At 44.8% G+C, this 19,231-nt stretch overlaps 1 protein-coding gene across 2 annotated transcripts in view; it reads right to left on the minus strand.

Annotated features, from left to right (window-relative positions):
- Positions 1 to 19,231, minus strand: part of EXOC6B (exocyst complex component 6B) — a gene marked incomplete at both ends in the record, with an annotated part of 300,949 nt that overhangs the window by 235,053 nt on the left and 46,665 nt on the right. For both annotated transcript variants that reach the window (XM_084263018.1, XM_084263017.1), the window contains 5 exons: positions 748 to 952; positions 5,144 to 5,189; positions 5,296 to 5,386; positions 7,534 to 7,581; positions 15,321 to 15,486. In XM_084263018.1, the coding sequence (XP_084119144.1) occupies positions 748 to 952; positions 5,144 to 5,189; positions 5,296 to 5,386; positions 7,534 to 7,581; positions 15,321 to 15,486 (556 nt within the window). The remainder of the gene's footprint in view (positions 1 to 747; positions 953 to 5,143; positions 5,190 to 5,295; positions 5,387 to 7,533; positions 7,582 to 15,320; positions 15,487 to 19,231) is intronic.

A 19,231-nucleotide genomic window follows, 5' to 3' on the forward strand; every position in this document is an offset into this window, starting at 1 on the left:
TATAGCCAGGGTCCTTCCCACAAATCAACATGTCCAACCCATCAATCACTATTGGAGGATGTAGCCTACTGCTCACGAGAGGTAACGTTTCATTACTAGTGGATTTGAATTTCATCAAAGTAACAAAGTTCTTTTTAAGAGCCACTGTGAGCAATGCTCCCCTGCTGTGATAAGAAAAACTGTGTTGAAATTCAAAACTAGAACATTAAAGAAGAGAGGGAAAAGGCAATCCTGCTTTAATACCCACACAGGGATGGTTCAGTTAGTCAGGTTCATCTCTTACAGACATCAGATGCACACAAACGACAATGGAAGCTTACCCAGGATTTGAAAATCAGTTTAAAGGTGCAAAAGAAATTAACTTGGTCAGTGCACAAATTTCTCCTGCTTTACCCTAAACCTGGGAAATCAACACTGTTGTCTCCAGGTCCTCCAGATGCCACCAGGCACAGCAGCACAAATGCTCCTGTCCTGCTAAGTGGAAAATACAAGTTACACACCCTGACTGCAGAAGACAACAAAAAAGGTCCGTTGCTTTTCAACAGTATAAAAACCAGAAGATAAATTCTAATATCCACCACAACATGAAGAATCATTGCCTCACATCACAACAAAGCTAGTGCAATATTTAAAGCTAAGCTTACTGCCTTGGGATGGCAAAAGCAGAACTTGCTTTGTAACATGACTGTGAACCATCTTCCTTCTCCCAAAAAGCATCCACGTGTGTGCACACAGAAGTCATCCTACCTGTTTCATTGCTGTCTCTCCAATCTTGTCAGAGTGCTTACGGATGCTCTCCAGGAAATCCTTGAGGTCTGACATGGAAACTTCTTTGATCTCCTCACGCAGCTTGGGAATATTATCCACCATGATCTTGCAGAAGCGGTAGTGGCTCACTTGGGGCAGGTACGTGTGTTCAAGGTGCTCCAGGGTCTTCAGCGCAGGGTAGTGTCTGGGGAAAGCAAGGCATGTACAGAAAGAAAGGCTATTTCCATCCTGCTTCCCCTCTAAAATGTCTATTAACTGTCAATAATTTGATATATCCAAGAATCTCAGCTCTGTCCAAGGAAGCACAGACTTTAGCATCCATAAAAGCATCATTTTCTTTTTGAAACAGAGAAGCAGAGGAACACAAAGACAGGCAGCAGCTCTTTACTCAGAGCTCTGACCTGTCACAAGTGACCAGCATCAGTTAAGCTCAGTGGCAGCTCTCCCCCATGCTGAAGCCATTTAGGGCATCATATCAGAGAGCAAAGGAAAAGCTGGCAGCCACCACCAGTACCGTTAGGTCACAGGAGGAAAAAGCTCAGCTCAGGCACATGGAGGAGCACGGAGGCTCCTGGAGGAACCCCAGAAAGATCATGCACTGGTCTCCCCAGGAGAGCATCCAGCCCCGTGGATGGAGGTGACACCCATTGAGGTGAGAGGGACTCCAAGGGGTCTATGTCAGGTATTACAGGATGCAAGGGAAGAGCATTTTGGGATTGCATCTCTAACTGTTTTCCTGGGTGCAGGACTCAATTCTGGGTGCATGAAGGTGCACATCACCTTCATCCTGACCACAGAGGGGGACAGAATGAGGCTGCTGTCAAGTGCAGAGTGTTTCTGCCTCTTGATCTGTGCAACCAGCCATGTGTATAGGAGGGTGCCTGTTTGTGTGGGCTGGTGTATACATCCCTGCTTGGAGCAGGCACTCAGCTTCCCTCCTGCTTGGACCCAGGCACTGGAATTTGCCTCCATGGGGCTGCCAGATTCAGCAAGCCCTAGAGAAGCATGGAGACAGGAATATACAGTAACACACCACAGACTGATGATCTACTGTCTGACACTGGTTAATATCCAGTATGTGCTACAAGCACAGATACTCATTACTCTGCTGCACAGATCCCAAACACAAGAGGTCCCTGACTTTCCCCATGCACACCAAGACTCAGACCCCCACCTTCACCCCCAGCTCTTTGAACACTGCTCAACGCCATTAAAAACAAAGTACTTTTTTCTTTAGATAGAGGTGAAAACCACCAGGAAACAACCCCCAGATGAGGGGTCCAACAGATATGTGTTCTTCAAAGCCCCTGGCTCTCCAGCAACTCCTGCTGTACCACTGGGGTATGTGACCTTTACAATGTTAAAAATAAAATTCTATGGTTGCTGCCTGTTTTTTAAAGAGTTGGGAAATCAGTTAAGATCAAGTTTTCAGCTCTGAGAACCCCAACGTTTCTTCCCCTGTGCACAATGTGTGCCTTTATACTTTGGTTGTGCCCAATGGCTTTAGGGAAAGTACTGTAAATTTTATCCTACCTTTCTGCATAAAAAGCAACCTTCACAGCCTTGGAGAAGATGCTAAATGGGAAATTATTCTAAGCAAATCATTTTTCTTAAACACCCCTCCTCTTTTCCCTTTGTGAAGTGAGAAGCCATAGGATTTGCCTATTTACTGGAATTCAGAGCCCCTCCATCCCCCCTCAAATAGCACTGATGTAAAAGGCAAGACTGTCCTCCTCCTGGTCTGACCACAGTGCTGGGTAAAGGTTAAAAAATAATTATCAGGGAACCACCTAGGAAGCATTAGCAGGGTCTAGAAAAATACATTTCAGACTAATACCAGGTCACAGTCACCTCTAGGGTGGATTAAGGCAACTTCAGCTGCCTACACCCATGGTTCGGGCTGCCAACAAGCACCTGCCATGTACACCGAATTTTAAGGGGGAGAAAAAGCTTTTAGTTGTAAGAACCATATTAGCACCACCAGGAGGAGGGGAAACAGCCTGACACTCACATCTCCATTCAAACTAATTCCTGCCTGAACTCCACACAGGTCCACAGGGAAGTTATTTTAACCAGAAGTGGCCTGTCCTCTTCCCAACACCAGCAGTCAAACAGATTAACCCTGTAACCCAGCTGGTGTTTACACCATGCTGGGGTATGAAAAACTATTTGCAATAAAATGCAAACGTCTCTGGAGAGCAACTTAAGGAGTGCACAGAAAGCCAGAAACTAAACCAGAGGAATAAATGCACGCTGCAGGGGGGTGGGTGTATTTTCGGGCATTGTTTATTTAACTAGAACCAGCAAAAAGGTGGCTGTGGGGAAGGGGGGTGTCATCAGTGGGATCCTCATCTGCCTGCTGAACACAGACTGTAAAACACATGGGGGCAGAGGAAAGCTCAGCACTGTTCTTGGCACAAGATGAAAATACCCAGGGCCTGATTGTGTGGGTACAGCTCCACAGAAGCTTTCTGCCTACAAGGAGTATGAAGCATTCTCAATTCTTACCATGGAGACCATGTGGCTCTGGCAAGTGACACAGTGTAAAAAAAGAAAACACCAGAAAAAAGTAAAGAAAACATCCCTCCAGAGTCCTGCAGAAAGCTGGGGGGCTCTCTCATGGCTCTCCAAAAAGCAGCCACACTGCCCCAGTTATTGGGGAAAAGCTCTTTCTGTCCCTTCCTTAAATTCTGGACAACAACAGATGAAACATTTCTCTCCATCTCTTCTCTCTGCTGGCTGCAGTCACGCCTCCAGGGTTGGACCGTGCTTTGCTCCCCACCTTCAGTTGACAGCTACAGCTAACAGGTTATAATTCACTTAGTCTACCTTGGGAGAGCTGTTTATTCATCCAGAAGGCAAAACCTATCACTCCTCTGAGACTCTGTACCCAAACCCCAAGGCTCACACTAGTAACCAGGCCCTTTGCTGGCTAGAATGAAATGATACATCAACCAGACTGGGTGCAGACACAAAAACACTTAATATGCTGTGCTGCATTTGGTGAATGAAGCCATCAAATCCAGACAAAGAAAGAAGAGGGGGGGCAAAGACAAGGTTCTTATTTTCCTTAAATGTGGTTTTCAACTTCTATTTGTTTCAAAATGAAGCAATCCAAAGGGGAGGGGGGGCAAGATGCAATTCTTAGAAGGAGGCCCGGGCAACGCTCTCCAGAGCGAGGGAATGGAGCAGCATGTGGATTCCCTTCAGAAGTTCCCACCGCTGTGATCAGCTCCAGTTCCCCACCCCACATCTGTCAACGGATAAGCCCCTCACTGTTCCTATAAACAGAGTGAAAACAGTTGGACAAACTACAGGCTGCCCTGCTCTGTGCTGAGGCATCCTGAGAAAGAGCGAGCTTTGCGGCTGGCTCTGACACCTCTGGCCAGCCCAGCTTCCAGGAGCAATGCCTATCTGTTTATCCAAGCCTCCTGGGTCCAGGGACCACAGAGATCAGGGGAGGCAGGAGGAGAAGTGTAAAAATACACCCATCCAATTAGTTATCACCTTGTTCAAAACATCTGGTTTCTTCTGTATTGTTTCTCTGATGGATGGCAGGCACAGGCCAGGCATCGGATCCAACTGCTCTCCCTGTGTCATGTTTGGCTGCCCTCCTTCCAGCAGCTGCTCTTCTCCCAATTTGCCACCCCCACAGCTCCAACATGCCTCCAAAGCTCCCCCAGGTCCTTAAAACAAGCCATCCCCCAGGATCCCAGGCACACAAGTATTCTGGACCATGGTTTCACCCTTCAGCATCACAACAGATGCAGAGTAGGAAAGATCCCAGATTTACAGCTCGTGACTTCTGAGCCACAAAGCCCTTTTAGATCAACTCACTCTTCTGAACAACTGTTTCCACTTCTGCCACAAAACAAGTCATACCTGTGCAACCTGTCCTAGGGAACCTGCTTTGGTAGGGGTGTTGGACTCTACAATCTCTGGAGGTCCCTTCAGACCCCTACAGCTCTGTGATTCTGTGGATATGCCCTCTCACCAACACCCCTCATCACACATCGCATTTCCCAGGTGCTTGGCTTCCATTCATCAGATTATCTCAAGTTATATCAGGGTTTGTATCACAACATTCACAGAATAACATTTAGTTAGTAACATTTAAATACCAGGTCATACCTTGATTGCATGCATGACAACAGTGAGCTTCCAGGAGAAAAAGGGAACATCCACCATAATCAAAAAGCCCAACAAAACATAACTGGAGCTTTAGGCTCTACCACAGACTGTGAAGATACCAGCCAGGACTCAGGTTAACTAGAAAGGCTGATCTTTAAGTCTTAAGAACCTCTTTAATTTATTCATCACCAAACAGGTGCTTTGCAACTCTTCCAACACAAACACCAACCTATACAAAATTTACCTTTTAGATTTCATTTGCTCTCGTAGTTTGCTGTACATCTCCAGGACTGGAAAGAGAAGGAAAACACACAAGCATTGAGAGACAAGCACAAAGCAGAGAAGTGAATTAAAATAAACAGCTGTACAAATAAAGAGCAATTTCAGATTCCTCACCAGGAAGACACAGTGTCAGCTTATCAACCGTCGCTGAAATATTCCTCTGTTGTAATCGGCATTGCTTCAGCTCTTCCATTGCTAGTATCAGCTTCAGCAAGGAAAAAACACACAAACAATAAAGAAAGGTTCACTAAGAATAGTAAACAGACCAGAGAAGATATAAACCACTTTGCACTTGTCACAACCATTCAAACAGTAGGCTGACAACAAAGCCTACTCTGATAAGCAGAGAGCTCGGCAAGCACTGCAGAGTGTTGCAGAAAGAGGGAGGACAGGCAGCTCCAGGGTTGTTCAGTTGAGTAGCAGCAGCACTCCCTAGCCTATTTCAAATAAGCAAGCAGCAAAACCAAAGCCATCAAAACACCAGCCTTGTAGTGCATCCTACAGATTCCAAAAGTTATTTAACCCCTTCCCATTTTATTGATCTCTTCCCTGTACCCTCCTCAAGCTTCTCTTTTCTAGTTCCTCTCAAAGATAAGATGTGGCCCCTTGCTCCCAGGGGCATTCTTACCATCACAAACTAACAGGGACCTGTAAATGTTCAGCTTCCAACAGAAAAACCTGTGCAGCTGGACAAGGGCAAAACAAGGACAGGCCATTGCCTACAAGAGTAAACCCTTTGGTTTCTTCTTTTCAAAAGGGACAGGTCATGGCTCTGTCCTCTAGAGTATGGGACTTATCTCCACTCCTAGTCTGCAAAGTCTTCCAGGTTCTTCTACACTTGGAGGTGAATCCTCTGTTCAAGGTAACACAGAGGTTTCTTTGACTCAGGAGAGAAGCTGCAACACCTCCTCCCCAAAGGGCATTTTTATCTTTAATCTGTGTTAGAATAATTGTTCTGACACAGGCCAAGGTGGGGATTTTCTAGTTTGTTTTTCAAACAAAACACAGCTGACAGAGAATAACACCTGTGTTACAAAATGAGGTCTGGGTGTGTGACAGCCTGGTTAAGCAGTAAAACAGAAAGGGTGCAGAGAGTACAAGATTTACAGGGAATATGTGTAGAGCAATACAGGAAGGACCATTCCTAGGATGTCTCACACATCCCCATCTTGGGCACCTGAAAACCCTCAAGAATTAACACCTCCAGTTATGCAGTGTCCCCAGTCTGCAAATATTCCCTTATGTGAAGGGGCAGGAAGATGAATGCAGTCAGAGGCACCTTGTAACCAAGACATGCTTAATCAATTCTTTTCTGTCTATGCCTTGATGTCCCCAGCCATGCAGTTCAAAAACCACCCTGACTTCAGTTACTGCTGTACTGCACTGGGAAGCAGAGGCCAGGCACTCCAGCTCATATTTGAAGCATCAGAGACTGGTTTGGGTGGAAAAGGACCTTAAAGCTTCCCCAGTGCCACCCCCACCATGGTCAGGGACACCCTCCACTAGCCCAGAGTGCCCAAAGCCCCATCCAGCCGGCCCTTGAACACTGTCAAATACCCAGGAGCAGTCACAATTTCTCTGGGCAGCCTGTGCCAGGGCCTCACAACCCTCCCCGGGAAGGATTTCTGTCTCCCATCTCCTCTGCATCTGTCCTCCTGCAGCTAAAGGCCACTCCCCTTGTCCTGTCATTCCCTGCCCTTGTCAGCAGCCCCTCTCCAGCTTTCCTGGAGCCCCTTGAGGGACTGGAAGGGGTGAAAGGTCTCCCCACAGCCTTCTCCAGGCTGAACCACCCCAACACTCTCAGCCTGTCTCCAGAGCCAAGCTGCTCCAGCCCTCGGAGCATCTCCATACCTTCCTCTGGACTTACTCCAACAGCTCCATGTTTTTCTTGTCCTGGGATCCCCCAAGCTAGATGCAGCACTGCAGGGGCTTCTCTGTCGCAGAGCAGAGGGGCAGAATCCCTTCCCTCAACCTGCTGGTCACACTGCTGGGGATGCAGCATTGTTATGAAAGATCCCATTCTCACCACTCAGGGCTGCAGGAGCAAGCCTACAACTTGATTACTGTTGATTCAAATCCCTCAAGCTTCCCAGGCTTTGCCTTTGAATAGCTTTCAATGCACAAGCAGTAAAAAATAGAAAGAAAAAAGAAAAAGATCACTTCCCCACCACTTACACAACTCACCTTTCATTCAGGAACCCAAGCTACAGGAAAGAGAGTCCATGTACTCTTTAATACCAACACTGTGCAATGTTACCAGTGAATTCTGAGCAGGTTTTGATGCTCAGCCTAATTTGCCACAGCTAAATGGAAAAGCAAAGACAAGACAGAATGAATGAATGTATCACTCACTTCTTTCCCTTCATTCTGCAGCTTTCGGTTGGTATCTGTCACTTGATTCTGTGGGGACAGGGAAGAAAGAGAAAGAGACACAAGTCACATCTACATGTAAATTGAAACAATGTTTTTCACCACCACTTTTCACAATCTCCTGCATAAAACTGTTTATTAGTTGATTTAATCTGGTACATGGGATGCCAACAGCGACGCAGCAATTACCAAGGATCTCCTTCCCTGCTTCTAGAGCAAAGTAAGAAGCAACAGGAGGTAGTCCTGTGGTATGGCATCCTCAAAACCTGCAGTCTCAACAGATCCCGTTTTGTAGCAGATAGTCACATGGCTTCTCATCTTAAAAGCTCTTCTTATGCGAGTGGAAGAGGTGGGACATCAGTGTCACAGAAGGAAATCTCCCCTCCCCAAGACCAAGTAGGTAATAACTCAGTTTTAACTCCTCACTATCATAGTATGAGCTCTTAGACGTGGGCTTTACACATGAAGTTCAAACATTTTATTTTAGATCTTCAGATGCATCTCCCACTGGATCCCTCCTTCTGACTCCCATATCCCTTTATTTTAAAAAGAGTAAGTATTTTATTTACTAAACCATCTTTTTGCATTATCCTATCAAGCTGGGGTTCTCAGTTCAATATTTTCCCAGTTTCCAAACCTGCAGGTTCCCTGGACTAGCAAGATCACAGCAGTTCAGCTCTTTACAGCCTCAGGCATCAATTTGACTCAGTAAAATCACACAAAGTTAATTTTTAGAGTCATGGGAACAGAAAAGCAGCAGCTTACAGATTATTTAGACAACAAGCAGAAAGATGACTTTGGGAATTCTCCTGAACACTCCTTCAAGTTCAGACAGGAGAAGGTTTGTAAACAGAGATACCATCTTCTACAAACCAACTGGGACAGCTGGAAAAACAATTACACAAACTTTCAAGTCAACATGCCCAGCTTCAGGTCTTTAGCAGAAGTAGCCAATTACAAAGGTAAGTACCATCAGAGAAGGGCTGCTCGTGCCTCACATCAGTCAGATTAACATGACACACACTGCCCTGGTTTCAGCTGGGATTCAATTCCTTTTCTTTCTAGTAGCTGTTAGGATGCTGTGCTTTGGAATTAGGATGAGAATAGTGTTGGTAACACACCAGTATTTTGGTTATTGCTAGGTAATTTTCACACCAAGGCAAGGATTTTTCAGCTTCATGTACTGCCCCCACCAGCAAGAAGCCTGGGGTGCACCCCAGGCATTCTGGGGGGCTATCAAGAAAAGCATGGCCAGCAGGTTGAGGGAGGTTCTCCTCCCCCTCTACTCTGCCCTGGTGAGGCCTCATCAGGAATACTGAGTGCAGTGCTGGGCTTCCTGGGTTAAGGACAGGCAGCAACTGGAGATGGTACAAAAAAGGGCTATGGAGATGACAAGGGGACTATAACATCCCTCTGAGGGACTTGGGATGTTTTAGCCTAGAGAAAACCGAGGGGGGATCTTATCAGTGCTTATAAATACTTGAGGGGTGGGTGTCAGGAGGATGGGGTCAGTCTCTTTTCAGTGGTTCCCAGGACTAGGACAAGAGGCCACAGGCACAAACTTGAATATAGGAAGTGTCACTCAAACATGAGAAGGAATCTCTTTACTGGGAGGGTGGTAGAGCCCTGGGAGAGGCTGCCCAGAGAGGCTGTGGAGTCTCCATCTCTGGAGACATTCAAAACCCACCTGGACGCTGCCAAGTGCAGCCTGTTCAAGGTGATCCTGCTCTGGCAGGGGGGATGGACCTGATGATCTCCAGAGGTCCCTTTCAGCCCCAACAGATCTGTGATTCTGTGAGAAGACAGGAGGGGGCACAGCCAGGGCACAGCTGATCCCAGGGGGATGTTCTGTGGCATACAACTTCATGTTCAAGTATCACCTGGGTGAAGCTGGCCAGGGGTTTAGAAAAGGGTTGGGGCTTAAGAACTGGCTGGGCAGCAGTGGTCTGCGGGGGGTGAGGAACTGTGCTGTGGATCACTGGTCTTGCACACTCTTTTATCATCATTATTCTCTTCCTTTTCTGTCCTGTTAAACTGACTTTATCTCAGCCCATGAATTTTCCTTTTTCCAACTGTCTTCCCCACTGTGTGAGGAGTGTGGGTTGTTTTAGCTGTCTGCTGGCTTGAACCATGACACATGCCATAAAACTCCTTTTTTTTTTTTCCCATAGAATCCTCTCTTTCACAGCTACTAAAGTTGTAAATATTCATTTCCAGGCTTGTCTCTGTAAGATGTCTCAAAGGTTTCTCCTTTTACTCAGGCTGACTGTACAGTGGAAGCTGCTGCTGGATTTCAGCCGGCATCATCAAGTTTTATGAACTAAGTTCCTGTGTGTTTCACAAGTTCTATTCATTCTATAAGCAAAACGAGTAACAGCACTTGGACAACAGCACGAGCTGCAACACTGAGCTCTCAAAGTGTATTCAGCAGCATTAAGATTACACAAACCAACTTCTGACCTTTGCTTCCCTGATATTTTTCAGCAATTGCAGAAACAAGCTGAATTTCTAATTAATTTATCACTAGCAAAGGAAGACAGGCTGATGCTCTCCAATTATCAAACAAAGCGTGGATGGTGCACAGAGCAGCAGTCACAGCAGAGCAGGGCAAGTTTTGATGTGGGCTCTGAAGATAAGACAGCTGCCTCTTTCCTTTTTGAGCTCACTATGAGGCAACCAGTTCAGACAGGAGGGGAGTTTTGGTTTAATGCTTACAAAATTGATTCAGGATCCAATTTGCTTCTTGCTGACTACTGAAAGATACTGGGCCACAATGATCTCCCAGACTGGTCCAAATTTCCACAGGAGGTCTCACACAGAGAGGTTGGTGTTGCTTTGACAAGCAGAGCCATCCAGCTTCACAGGCTTCCTTTTGGTTTAACACTGGCCACGCTGACTTTCAAGCCTACCATGATGTAAGAAGAGGAGTCATCCCATGATCTCCCCGCACACAACTTCTCTACAGCATCTGCATCACATTGCTCCCCCTTCTGCAGTAGCTTCAGCTCTCCTGGCTGCTTGCCCTGTGCAAAAACTGCTCATTTCCTTTATGATGTATTGAGATTTTATGAGCAGGAGCACAGCATCTCTTCCAAAGATTATTTTATTTGCTTATATCCTGAAAATCCCACCAGGAAAAAAGAACCCGTGTAGGGTAATTTAAAACTGCTCCTAAAATAATGCCAAGGCTGTACTAGTCTTCTATTAAAATTACATATCAATCCCAGCTAAAGCAAAGAGTAAGAATATATTCTGCCCTCGCACACCAAGGGCTTTCAGGGGGTGGGGAGGTGTTTTGTTTTCTTCTTAAGGTCTATATCCATACATTAAAAAAAAAGGAGAGATGATTATTTACATAGAGATGATTATTTATACAGACTCTCTGCAGACACACTGAAGCTTTTCAGAAGAAGAGATCTGATAATCCAAGACAGACACACAGCAAGGGGGTGGGGGGGGGGGACACACAGACAACAGGTGGGCACACGTGAAGAACAAGATGATGGGATCACACGAGGCACTTGGGGGATGCTCAAGTCGTTAGTTCATTCATCTCTGTAGAGAACATGTGGTACAAAGCAGGGCTTGGGTTTGGGGGGGGGGGTTTAACCATCACACTGCTATCATTTAGAGAGTGTCAGTGTGATGAGAGAGAGGAGCAAAGGGCGCCAGAGAGGAATCCTGGGAATGGACCCAAAGGGCACCACCGTGACCCTGCATAGCTGTGCTGACTCCATCCTCCATCCAAAACCACCCCCTACTGCTGATTTTCACCCTCCCTAAACAGCAGAGGGTGACTGTGGAGCAATCCTTCAAGTCAGCAACTTATGAACTTCCCAGTCTGAAGGGTGCACCCAAAATCTGGGTTCTTTATCCACCCAAGCAGCCATTCTCCCTCCATTTATCCAGCCCCTACAGCAATGCACTGTACAGCTCTTACATTCTTAGGGTATCTCCACACCCCAGGGCAGGGAGATCCCCCAGTTTGGTGAGCTTCCCTTCACTTTAAGCCAGCTGCCTCAGTTTTATTCCATCTACTTTAACCTGAATGCACTAAGCAATAAAAATTGCTTCCTATCCATCTTCTCCCACACACACAGGTAATCATAACTACATGGATCCTACAAGTGCACAGAACAGTCCTGTGCATCTTGGAAGAGATGAGAATTGATGGTGTGTTTTCAAGTAAAAGCCTTTTTTTATTATTAATTGCTATTCAACAGTGGCCTGTAAGTAGTGCTAAACTTTGATGTGACTGGTGATCTCTGCCAAACAGGACAAGTCAACAGTAGCACTTCAAAAACAGACCCAATGATGGCAGGACATCAAACTGAAGACAGACAGTGCTATGGTGTCACCAACAACACAAGTGTCACAGGAGCATGCACGAACAAAAGCCTACAACTCACCTGAAATAACCCTTCTACACCATTTCACTGGTGACTGATTGCCTGTCCCACCCTAGAAAACACTTTTATCACAAAAAAACCACCCCAGACCCCATCAACTGGAAGGGCTTTGGGGTAGGAAAGTCAAAGTGGTGACATACCTGGAAGGCACGACCCTTCACGATGGACTGGGGCTACAGATCTTACAGAGGACAAGACCAGAGAAGAACTTTCCTACAACCCCCAGCCTGTAGAAGGCTGCTGCAAAACCAAGAAGGAATACTTTTGTGCCTGACAGCTCAAAAAGTAGATGACCTAAAAAAAGACTTTTCAACTATGTCACCTGAGTTTCCCAGAGAAAGGAGAGCAGTTTGTGGGTGAGGGCCAACATTATAGAAGATGTTAGATTAAAATCTACATCAGGAATGACACATCTGAAGAACTTGTTTAAGAGAAATAAGAAGATAAACTAGGTGATCTCTTGAGGCTGCCACAAGCCCTGTGACTCTGTGGTCCCTTCCCTCAGCACTTCAAGTCAGGTTTTCCAAGTTGAACTATCCTAACATATAATCTATCTCTGACTTTTTAATTTCCACTGGAACCTTTATGAGATGGAACAGCCAGACCGGTACATGGTTTCCCAAAACCAGTAGTACTGTGCATTTACTGGTTTGAGAGCAGGCCAACACAACCCTGCTCATTTCCTAACGAGGCAGAATTGTGTCTTGTACTGCACAGCCAAAGTGCTGAAGTAACACACCCAAAAAAAAAAACCAACCCCAAAAAACCCAAAGCAACAAGATTTTGATTTCTTACATGGTTTTCAAGGAAAAATGAAGAGCATTGCCATGCTGAAGCTACATAGTAACAAAAAGGGGAAAAATTTTTAGTTTAAAAAAATATTATGGCTTAAATACCACCCAAATTAAGGACATGTCTTTTTGAAAATGTATCCCACATACTTTCAATTAACTTACTTTTTAATCCATATATAGATAATTAAATCGGACCCATCATCTCTTGAAAAACAACACAACGCTGCCTAGTGCAGAAATTCACTGCGCAGGAGATCTGCCACTGATGGAGAAGATAAAGCTCCTGATTCAATGCTAGTTCTTTTCAGGGGGGGGAAAAAAAAAGCAAGACTAAGTTTAGCCAGACAGTCCTGATAGGGTTTGAAGCTGACTTGGTGCCACCCGAAATACAGTGTCATAGTACAGAGGGAAGACATGGTGCACCCACCTCATATTTAGCATGTGCACCCTTAAAAACAGTGAACACTGGTATTTCTGCTAAACACCCCAAAGCTAGAAGGAAGCACACAAGTGAAGACACACACTAGAGAGGCAGAAGCGAGGGTGTTTATTTCATAGCTGCTTGCACGTATGTTCAAAGACCAGTGCCATTGAGAAAAAGATCAGGATCAAAAAGAGAATGAATAACTGGAACAAAACACACTCTCACCACCGGACCCATGGATGTTTCCCTGGGGAAACCCTTACAAAGAGGGCTCAGTACTTCCCAAATGAGTTTCTGTGTGTATTTTTCCCATGTGCCGTTTTATAGATCACATAAGTAATGGAAATCAAGAGAGATCCTGAGGGTACAAAGATGGACTTCACAGTGTGCCACCACCAAAGTAGCTGTTTGTAGAATGGGAAACAGCAACAAGCCTTTGCAAACAAACAATGTGGAATTCTTGGCTAGAAACAATAGCTTAAAAAAAAAAAGAGAGAGAAAAAAGCAAGCTTCTTTCATGGTATTTCCTTATCCTGCAATCAACTGCCGGATGAATCCTTGCTGTGGAAAGTGTTATTGGAATGATATGGGTGCTCCTGGTGTCAGGACACCCCTGCCATGAAGGTGTCCCTGCAAGGACACATCGTTTTGAATGGAGACCTGTCTGTGTAAAGCTGGATGCCTGCTAGGAAGTGCCAGAGGTAGCTTTGAATGAATAAATGAATGAATACATGCATGAAGAGCAGCAGTCAGCACTATGAAGGTTTAGAGTTCTGCCTTCTTCTCCAGAAAACTTACTTTCCTGAGATTTATTCCCCCACACACACTGTATTTATAACTTCATCTTTCTGAATGCCCACTGAACGGGTCTCCCACACCCCTAGAGTCCCAGGAAAGTCTCTCTCAACAGGTCAAGCTCCACTCAGTGGGAAGGACTTGCTATGCTGCTCTTCAGAGACAGCCCATACCTTTCTGGGTGCCACACAACTCAGTGGCTGTTCTGGAAGGTTGCTTTTGCTTTTCAAATCAAGGTCACACCTTGCTGCAGAGCCCCTTTTCTAATTCACATAGGAAAATGAAAGTCTTCTGACACTGACTGAGTCACTCCTGGGCTTTTTTATATGCCCCAAATTGTGGAATACTCATATTGTAAGGCATAAAAAGCCAAGCTTCAGCTACCAGCCCACCTGACCCCTACACATAGGAAGGCCTCTGACCTTTAGGTTCTTTTTCTCCCCAGAAATTTGTTTAGTTTCCTTCCCACCACTTATCCATATTCTGAACCTACAAATGGCTTTCTTCACATACTACTAAACACAGTTTTTCAATAAATAGGTAAATTCCACCTTCCTCTCATCTTTCTGCACAGTTTTAAATGCCACAATGCTTGGAAAGCCCATTCCTAGCTGCAGCTGTTTTACTTTCTCCATTCCCAGCTCCAACCAGTTTATCTTCTATAGTTAAGCCAACCAAACCTGGAGATGCTACTGAAAAAGAATAAAGCTATGTGTTTGTTTACACTGCCTTTCATTATTTGTGAAATTAGTAGTTATTTCTCACTACTGTTCCTGCTTACACCTGAACATCTTAAAATGCTCTGATCTTCATTTGTTTTTGAAATATTAACATTTCACTTGCCAACACTGGGCAGACACCTCCTGACTGCAATCTGATCTGTTGCTTTGTCTCAGCCACAACTCTACCTGTAATGAGAACTCAATGTCAGACAGGGCACTGGAGCAGATGCTGCTAGAGCAGACACACTTCTGACTATAGAGATTATTTTTGCTTAAGAAATTGGTATGAGGTACAGCAAGAAAAGCCCATTTCCTAATGGGAAACAGGTTTAGCTTTAAGCTTTCTTGTGCTTTTAATGTACCACGCTGTTCGAGTTTGCCCAATTACTGTCAAACATCAAATGGCTAACCTACTGCTACAAGAAGAATGAAGATAAGTGTATTTAATTTTTACATTTTTAAATAAAGAAGAGATGCTGTAGACCAAATGGGGAGACATTCACATGGTTTCACAGAATCCCAGAGTGGCTGAGGATGAAAGGTCCAACCTGAGGTCACCTGATTCAAAGCATCCCCGCTCAAGCAGGGCCACCTCCATCTAGATATCTAGGTGGCCTTTTCTTACCTTCAGTTTTTGAGCTTCCCCTCTAACTTTCAGCAGCTCTGTGATGGAGTCCACAAAGCCCTGGTAGTGGAAGTTGCACATTTTCTCAATCTCACGATCGTGGTTTCGGATTCGCGCTTCCAGTTTCTCCATAAAACGACTGTGTTCTTCTCCATCATAGACAGACCTGGAAAGAAGATGCCACCATTAGTCAAGATTTCAATATCTGTTACTGGCCTTACTACCAAGAAATAGCCAAAATATGAGGTTTTAAAAAACCTCCTGTGATAAAAGTACAGTTCTGCTTTTTCCTTGCATACATCAGCCACGAAACTCAGGTTTGAAAATCCTTCTATCCCAGCTCTTTTTTTCCCCCCTCTTTTCCACACAAACATCAGGTTGATGTTCCCTCAGAGATCACAACGTGGCCAACCCTGCACTGAATGTTCCAAAACAAAGCCTTTGAGCTCAGCCACCTCTGATCACTACCTGCTATCTCATGCTGCAACACTCAGCACTCTTCTTGGATCATTTTCTGGATGTTCCTTGGGTCTCAAGAGCAAAAGCTACAATGGAAAAGTATCACCTCTACAGCTGCCAAAATCAATTTTCCAGCTCACCTCTAATTTTGCCAGCCCTGTTGCTAAAAGGACAGTGCAGATGAAGACACCCAAACTGATGGGGACATGCCAATCCAAGACTGCAGTGTAAGCTGTAGGCAATGAGTTATCTTTGCTACAACCAACCAAAAATGTCAGAGTTAAATTTAAGGTTGGAGGTTTTAAAAAAAAGGAAATATCTATCATTATATTGTCTTAGATTGGATCCAACTGGGAAGAGAGACTTGAATTGCCACGTTAAAACACTTTTTGTTCCGTCCATTACCAACACATGCTGGCCAGTAACGATGATTGTTTCCAATCGTGTAAGATGGCCCAGAAGGCGACTCCCTCATCCACAGAAAGAGCTGCTGTGCAAAAGCAGGAGATCATGACTACACACCAAGCAAGAGCTGTTCTAGAAAGCAGAAGGATTGCATCACACTGAAATGGTATGGCATTTTCAGGGGGTTGCTTTCTTGGGTTTTTATAGTAAACAGATATTTTTCTAGGGAGTGAGGAAATCCCACCCTTAGACTTGTCTCTGTGAAGTTTTAGCAGTTTGAGGAGCAGTGCTGACTCCTCAAACTCAACTCTCTCCCAATCAAAACAAAGAAATTAAGTATGCAGCGAGCTTTATGGAGTCAGAGCTTGTACTGTGTCAGAGAGTAAGGCGAAATTAATTACACACTGGACTCCACACGGCAATTGGAGATAAAAGATGGGGAATGACAGAGCTGCAACATTCTATTAGAATTAAAAAATAAAAGTTACTAATCACAGCAGTGACAAGCAACACTTCAGAAAACACCAGAACCAGACAAATCCAACTGGACACATGAAATTTTTCTGCCTGCAGAAAATGATGTGATCCTTTGGTGGGAGCTGTGCTCACAAGTCATTCTGGAGAATCCCACCTCCACAACCCACAGGTCTCAAATAGTAACTAAAAAAGGATACCAAGACACAATTAAAAGCTAGAAGAAATCTATTTGATCATGATTCTTTCAAACCTACCCTAGCAAACTGAATTACTAGTTTCCATAAACCATTTTTAATGGCAAAAAACAAGAATGTCAAACCTTTATTAAGCCTATTTAAAACTCTAGGTAAAATAATGCAGTCCCCAAGAGTAGAGGTCTCCAAAGCTGACCGTGGTGCCTTCTTTATTGCAAGGTAGAAGCTGTTTGCTGCTGAAGGTGAAAAAAGGGACGTAACTTCCTAAAACAGTAGGAATGCCACCACTAGCACGACGCCAGTGGGTTTTCCCACCAGCTGAGTGGGGTTTTGCTGGTTAAGCGTGAAAGTTGGGGACACAGTGCCATCTAGTGCTGCACAGCCTCCTCGCAGGGGCTCCCGGAACAGCCCCGCACCTCTGCTCTGACCAGCTCTCAAACTTCAAGAAGTTAGGCAAATTGTGTTTTCATTCAAGTATAAATTAAGAAGACCCCCCCTCACCACAGCCACACAGTACTTACGGGTACCAAACACACACACGGGTATTCAAAGGAAAAACATATCAGCGTTCACAGACATTTATCAACAAGAGGGGGGAAATCTTGAAGTGACATACAAACTCCAGGCAAAGGTTCCTTTGGAGATGGATAACTTAAGACAAGGGTCTGATGATTAAAATCCTTGTCTTTTTTCCTCTCCTTTTTGCCCCCCCAAGTCAAACTACAGTGTAAAAAAAAATAGGTGGTGACAGGCAGCAATGAAAGTCCAGCATCTCAGGGGTCAGCTTTAAATTGAAAATTAAACAAAGTCTTTATCTCCCCTTTGAAGTCTTCTGTTCATCCACAACCCTCCCTGAAACTCAGACCCAGCACCCTTAACTCCCATCCTCCCTCTAACACACAAACAGGCCCGGACCAAACCCCAAGGCTCTCTAAAGTTGAGGCACGTCAACTCCAAAGTTATGTGATGTCAAGATCTTGCTCTTGAATATCACCGTGTAAGCAGATCACAGTGGCTCTGCAGTGCCTCTCAGCTCAAAGGGATTCAGTTTGCATGAAGAACAAATTAAAACACCCCTCAAGTCCCAGACTCTGCCATCATCATCTTTGTTCCCCTGTCTCTGGTAGAGATCCACCTTCCTCAGCTTTTTCTGCCATTTCCTAGCATCACTCTTGCAAAGCCATCCCTGTGACCCTGCAGCTGTGACATTTTGCAGTTGGCTAGCCAGCAATGGCCAGCTTTCTCAAGTCCAATTCTGGTTCTCACACGACCCACTCAACTGTATTTCTTCCTTTCTGTGCTCACCACACCTGAGGCAAAATAATTCCCACTCCTTGCCTACCAAACCTGCCTGACACCCATTACCTTGCTCTGCATCTACAGGTCTGCCCAACTACTCCCCCCAACTCATTTTTTCTGCACATACACTCTTCTCTTAGAACATCAGTCCTAGTTCAGACACTAATTATGACCTGATCCAGATTTTCTGTTAGTTGACCTGAAGTCATTCAGAAGACAGGAGAAAAAAAAAAAAAGAACTAGAAAAAAAACTAGAAAGCCTTGCCTGTATACTTATACCTGCTAATAATCACAACAGCCCAAGATGCCAAAATAAAGCAAGAAAAACAAACAAAAAAAAATTTAAAAGTCTGAATTGGTTGGGGCTTTTCATTCTCTTGGTTGTAAACAACAAGGCACTGTGACAGTGCTACAGAAAATGATCCTCGAGGCTGCTTTTGTTTGGGTTTTTCCTTTGCTATAAAAAATTGCTGGTCAGATAGCTTTAGTAATAAGTCTCCCCCCACAAAAAGCTTTTTGATTAAAGAAGTCTGAAAGAGAGCAGCCTGCCCCACACACACTTATCTTCTAACTCTGGAGCAGGCTGTAATTCTCTGACTGAAGACTGCCCAGTGACAGATCGGTCTGGTTTACGTTTTTTAAAGTACACTCACTAAACAAAGCCATTTAAGATGATTTTTAAGAAGCTTTTGGATTCTATTGTTGAGTTTCACAATTTCTGCATTCATTAAAGAAAAAAAAAATCCACTTTTTCTCGTTTCAAAAGGTCAGCTGGAAAAATCTTTCCAGGAAAGCTGTTAACAGGCAGCTGCATCAGGAGTTCCCATCTGCAACCTTGAGATTTTATCCACCAAAACAGGGGCAACCAAACCTCACCCTCAGTGGGTGCCCTAACCATTAATGAGGGGGATGCCACAGACAAGGACTCGGGGCACAGACGATGCTCGGGCACCTTTTCAATTTCCCCAGCAGCAGAAAGCAAGCAGCAGCTCAAATCAAAAGCACCAAGTCGATGGTGAACCTTTCACACCCTCATCCTGCCCCTCACATCCCAGAGTCCCACTCAGCTGCCTGTAC

This window comes from Gallinula chloropus, assembly GCF_964237585.1.
Source record: "Gallinula chloropus genome assembly, chromosome: 4".
In the NCBI taxonomy this organism is placed as follows: Eukaryota; Metazoa; Chordata; class Aves; order Gruiformes; family Rallidae; genus Gallinula; species Gallinula chloropus.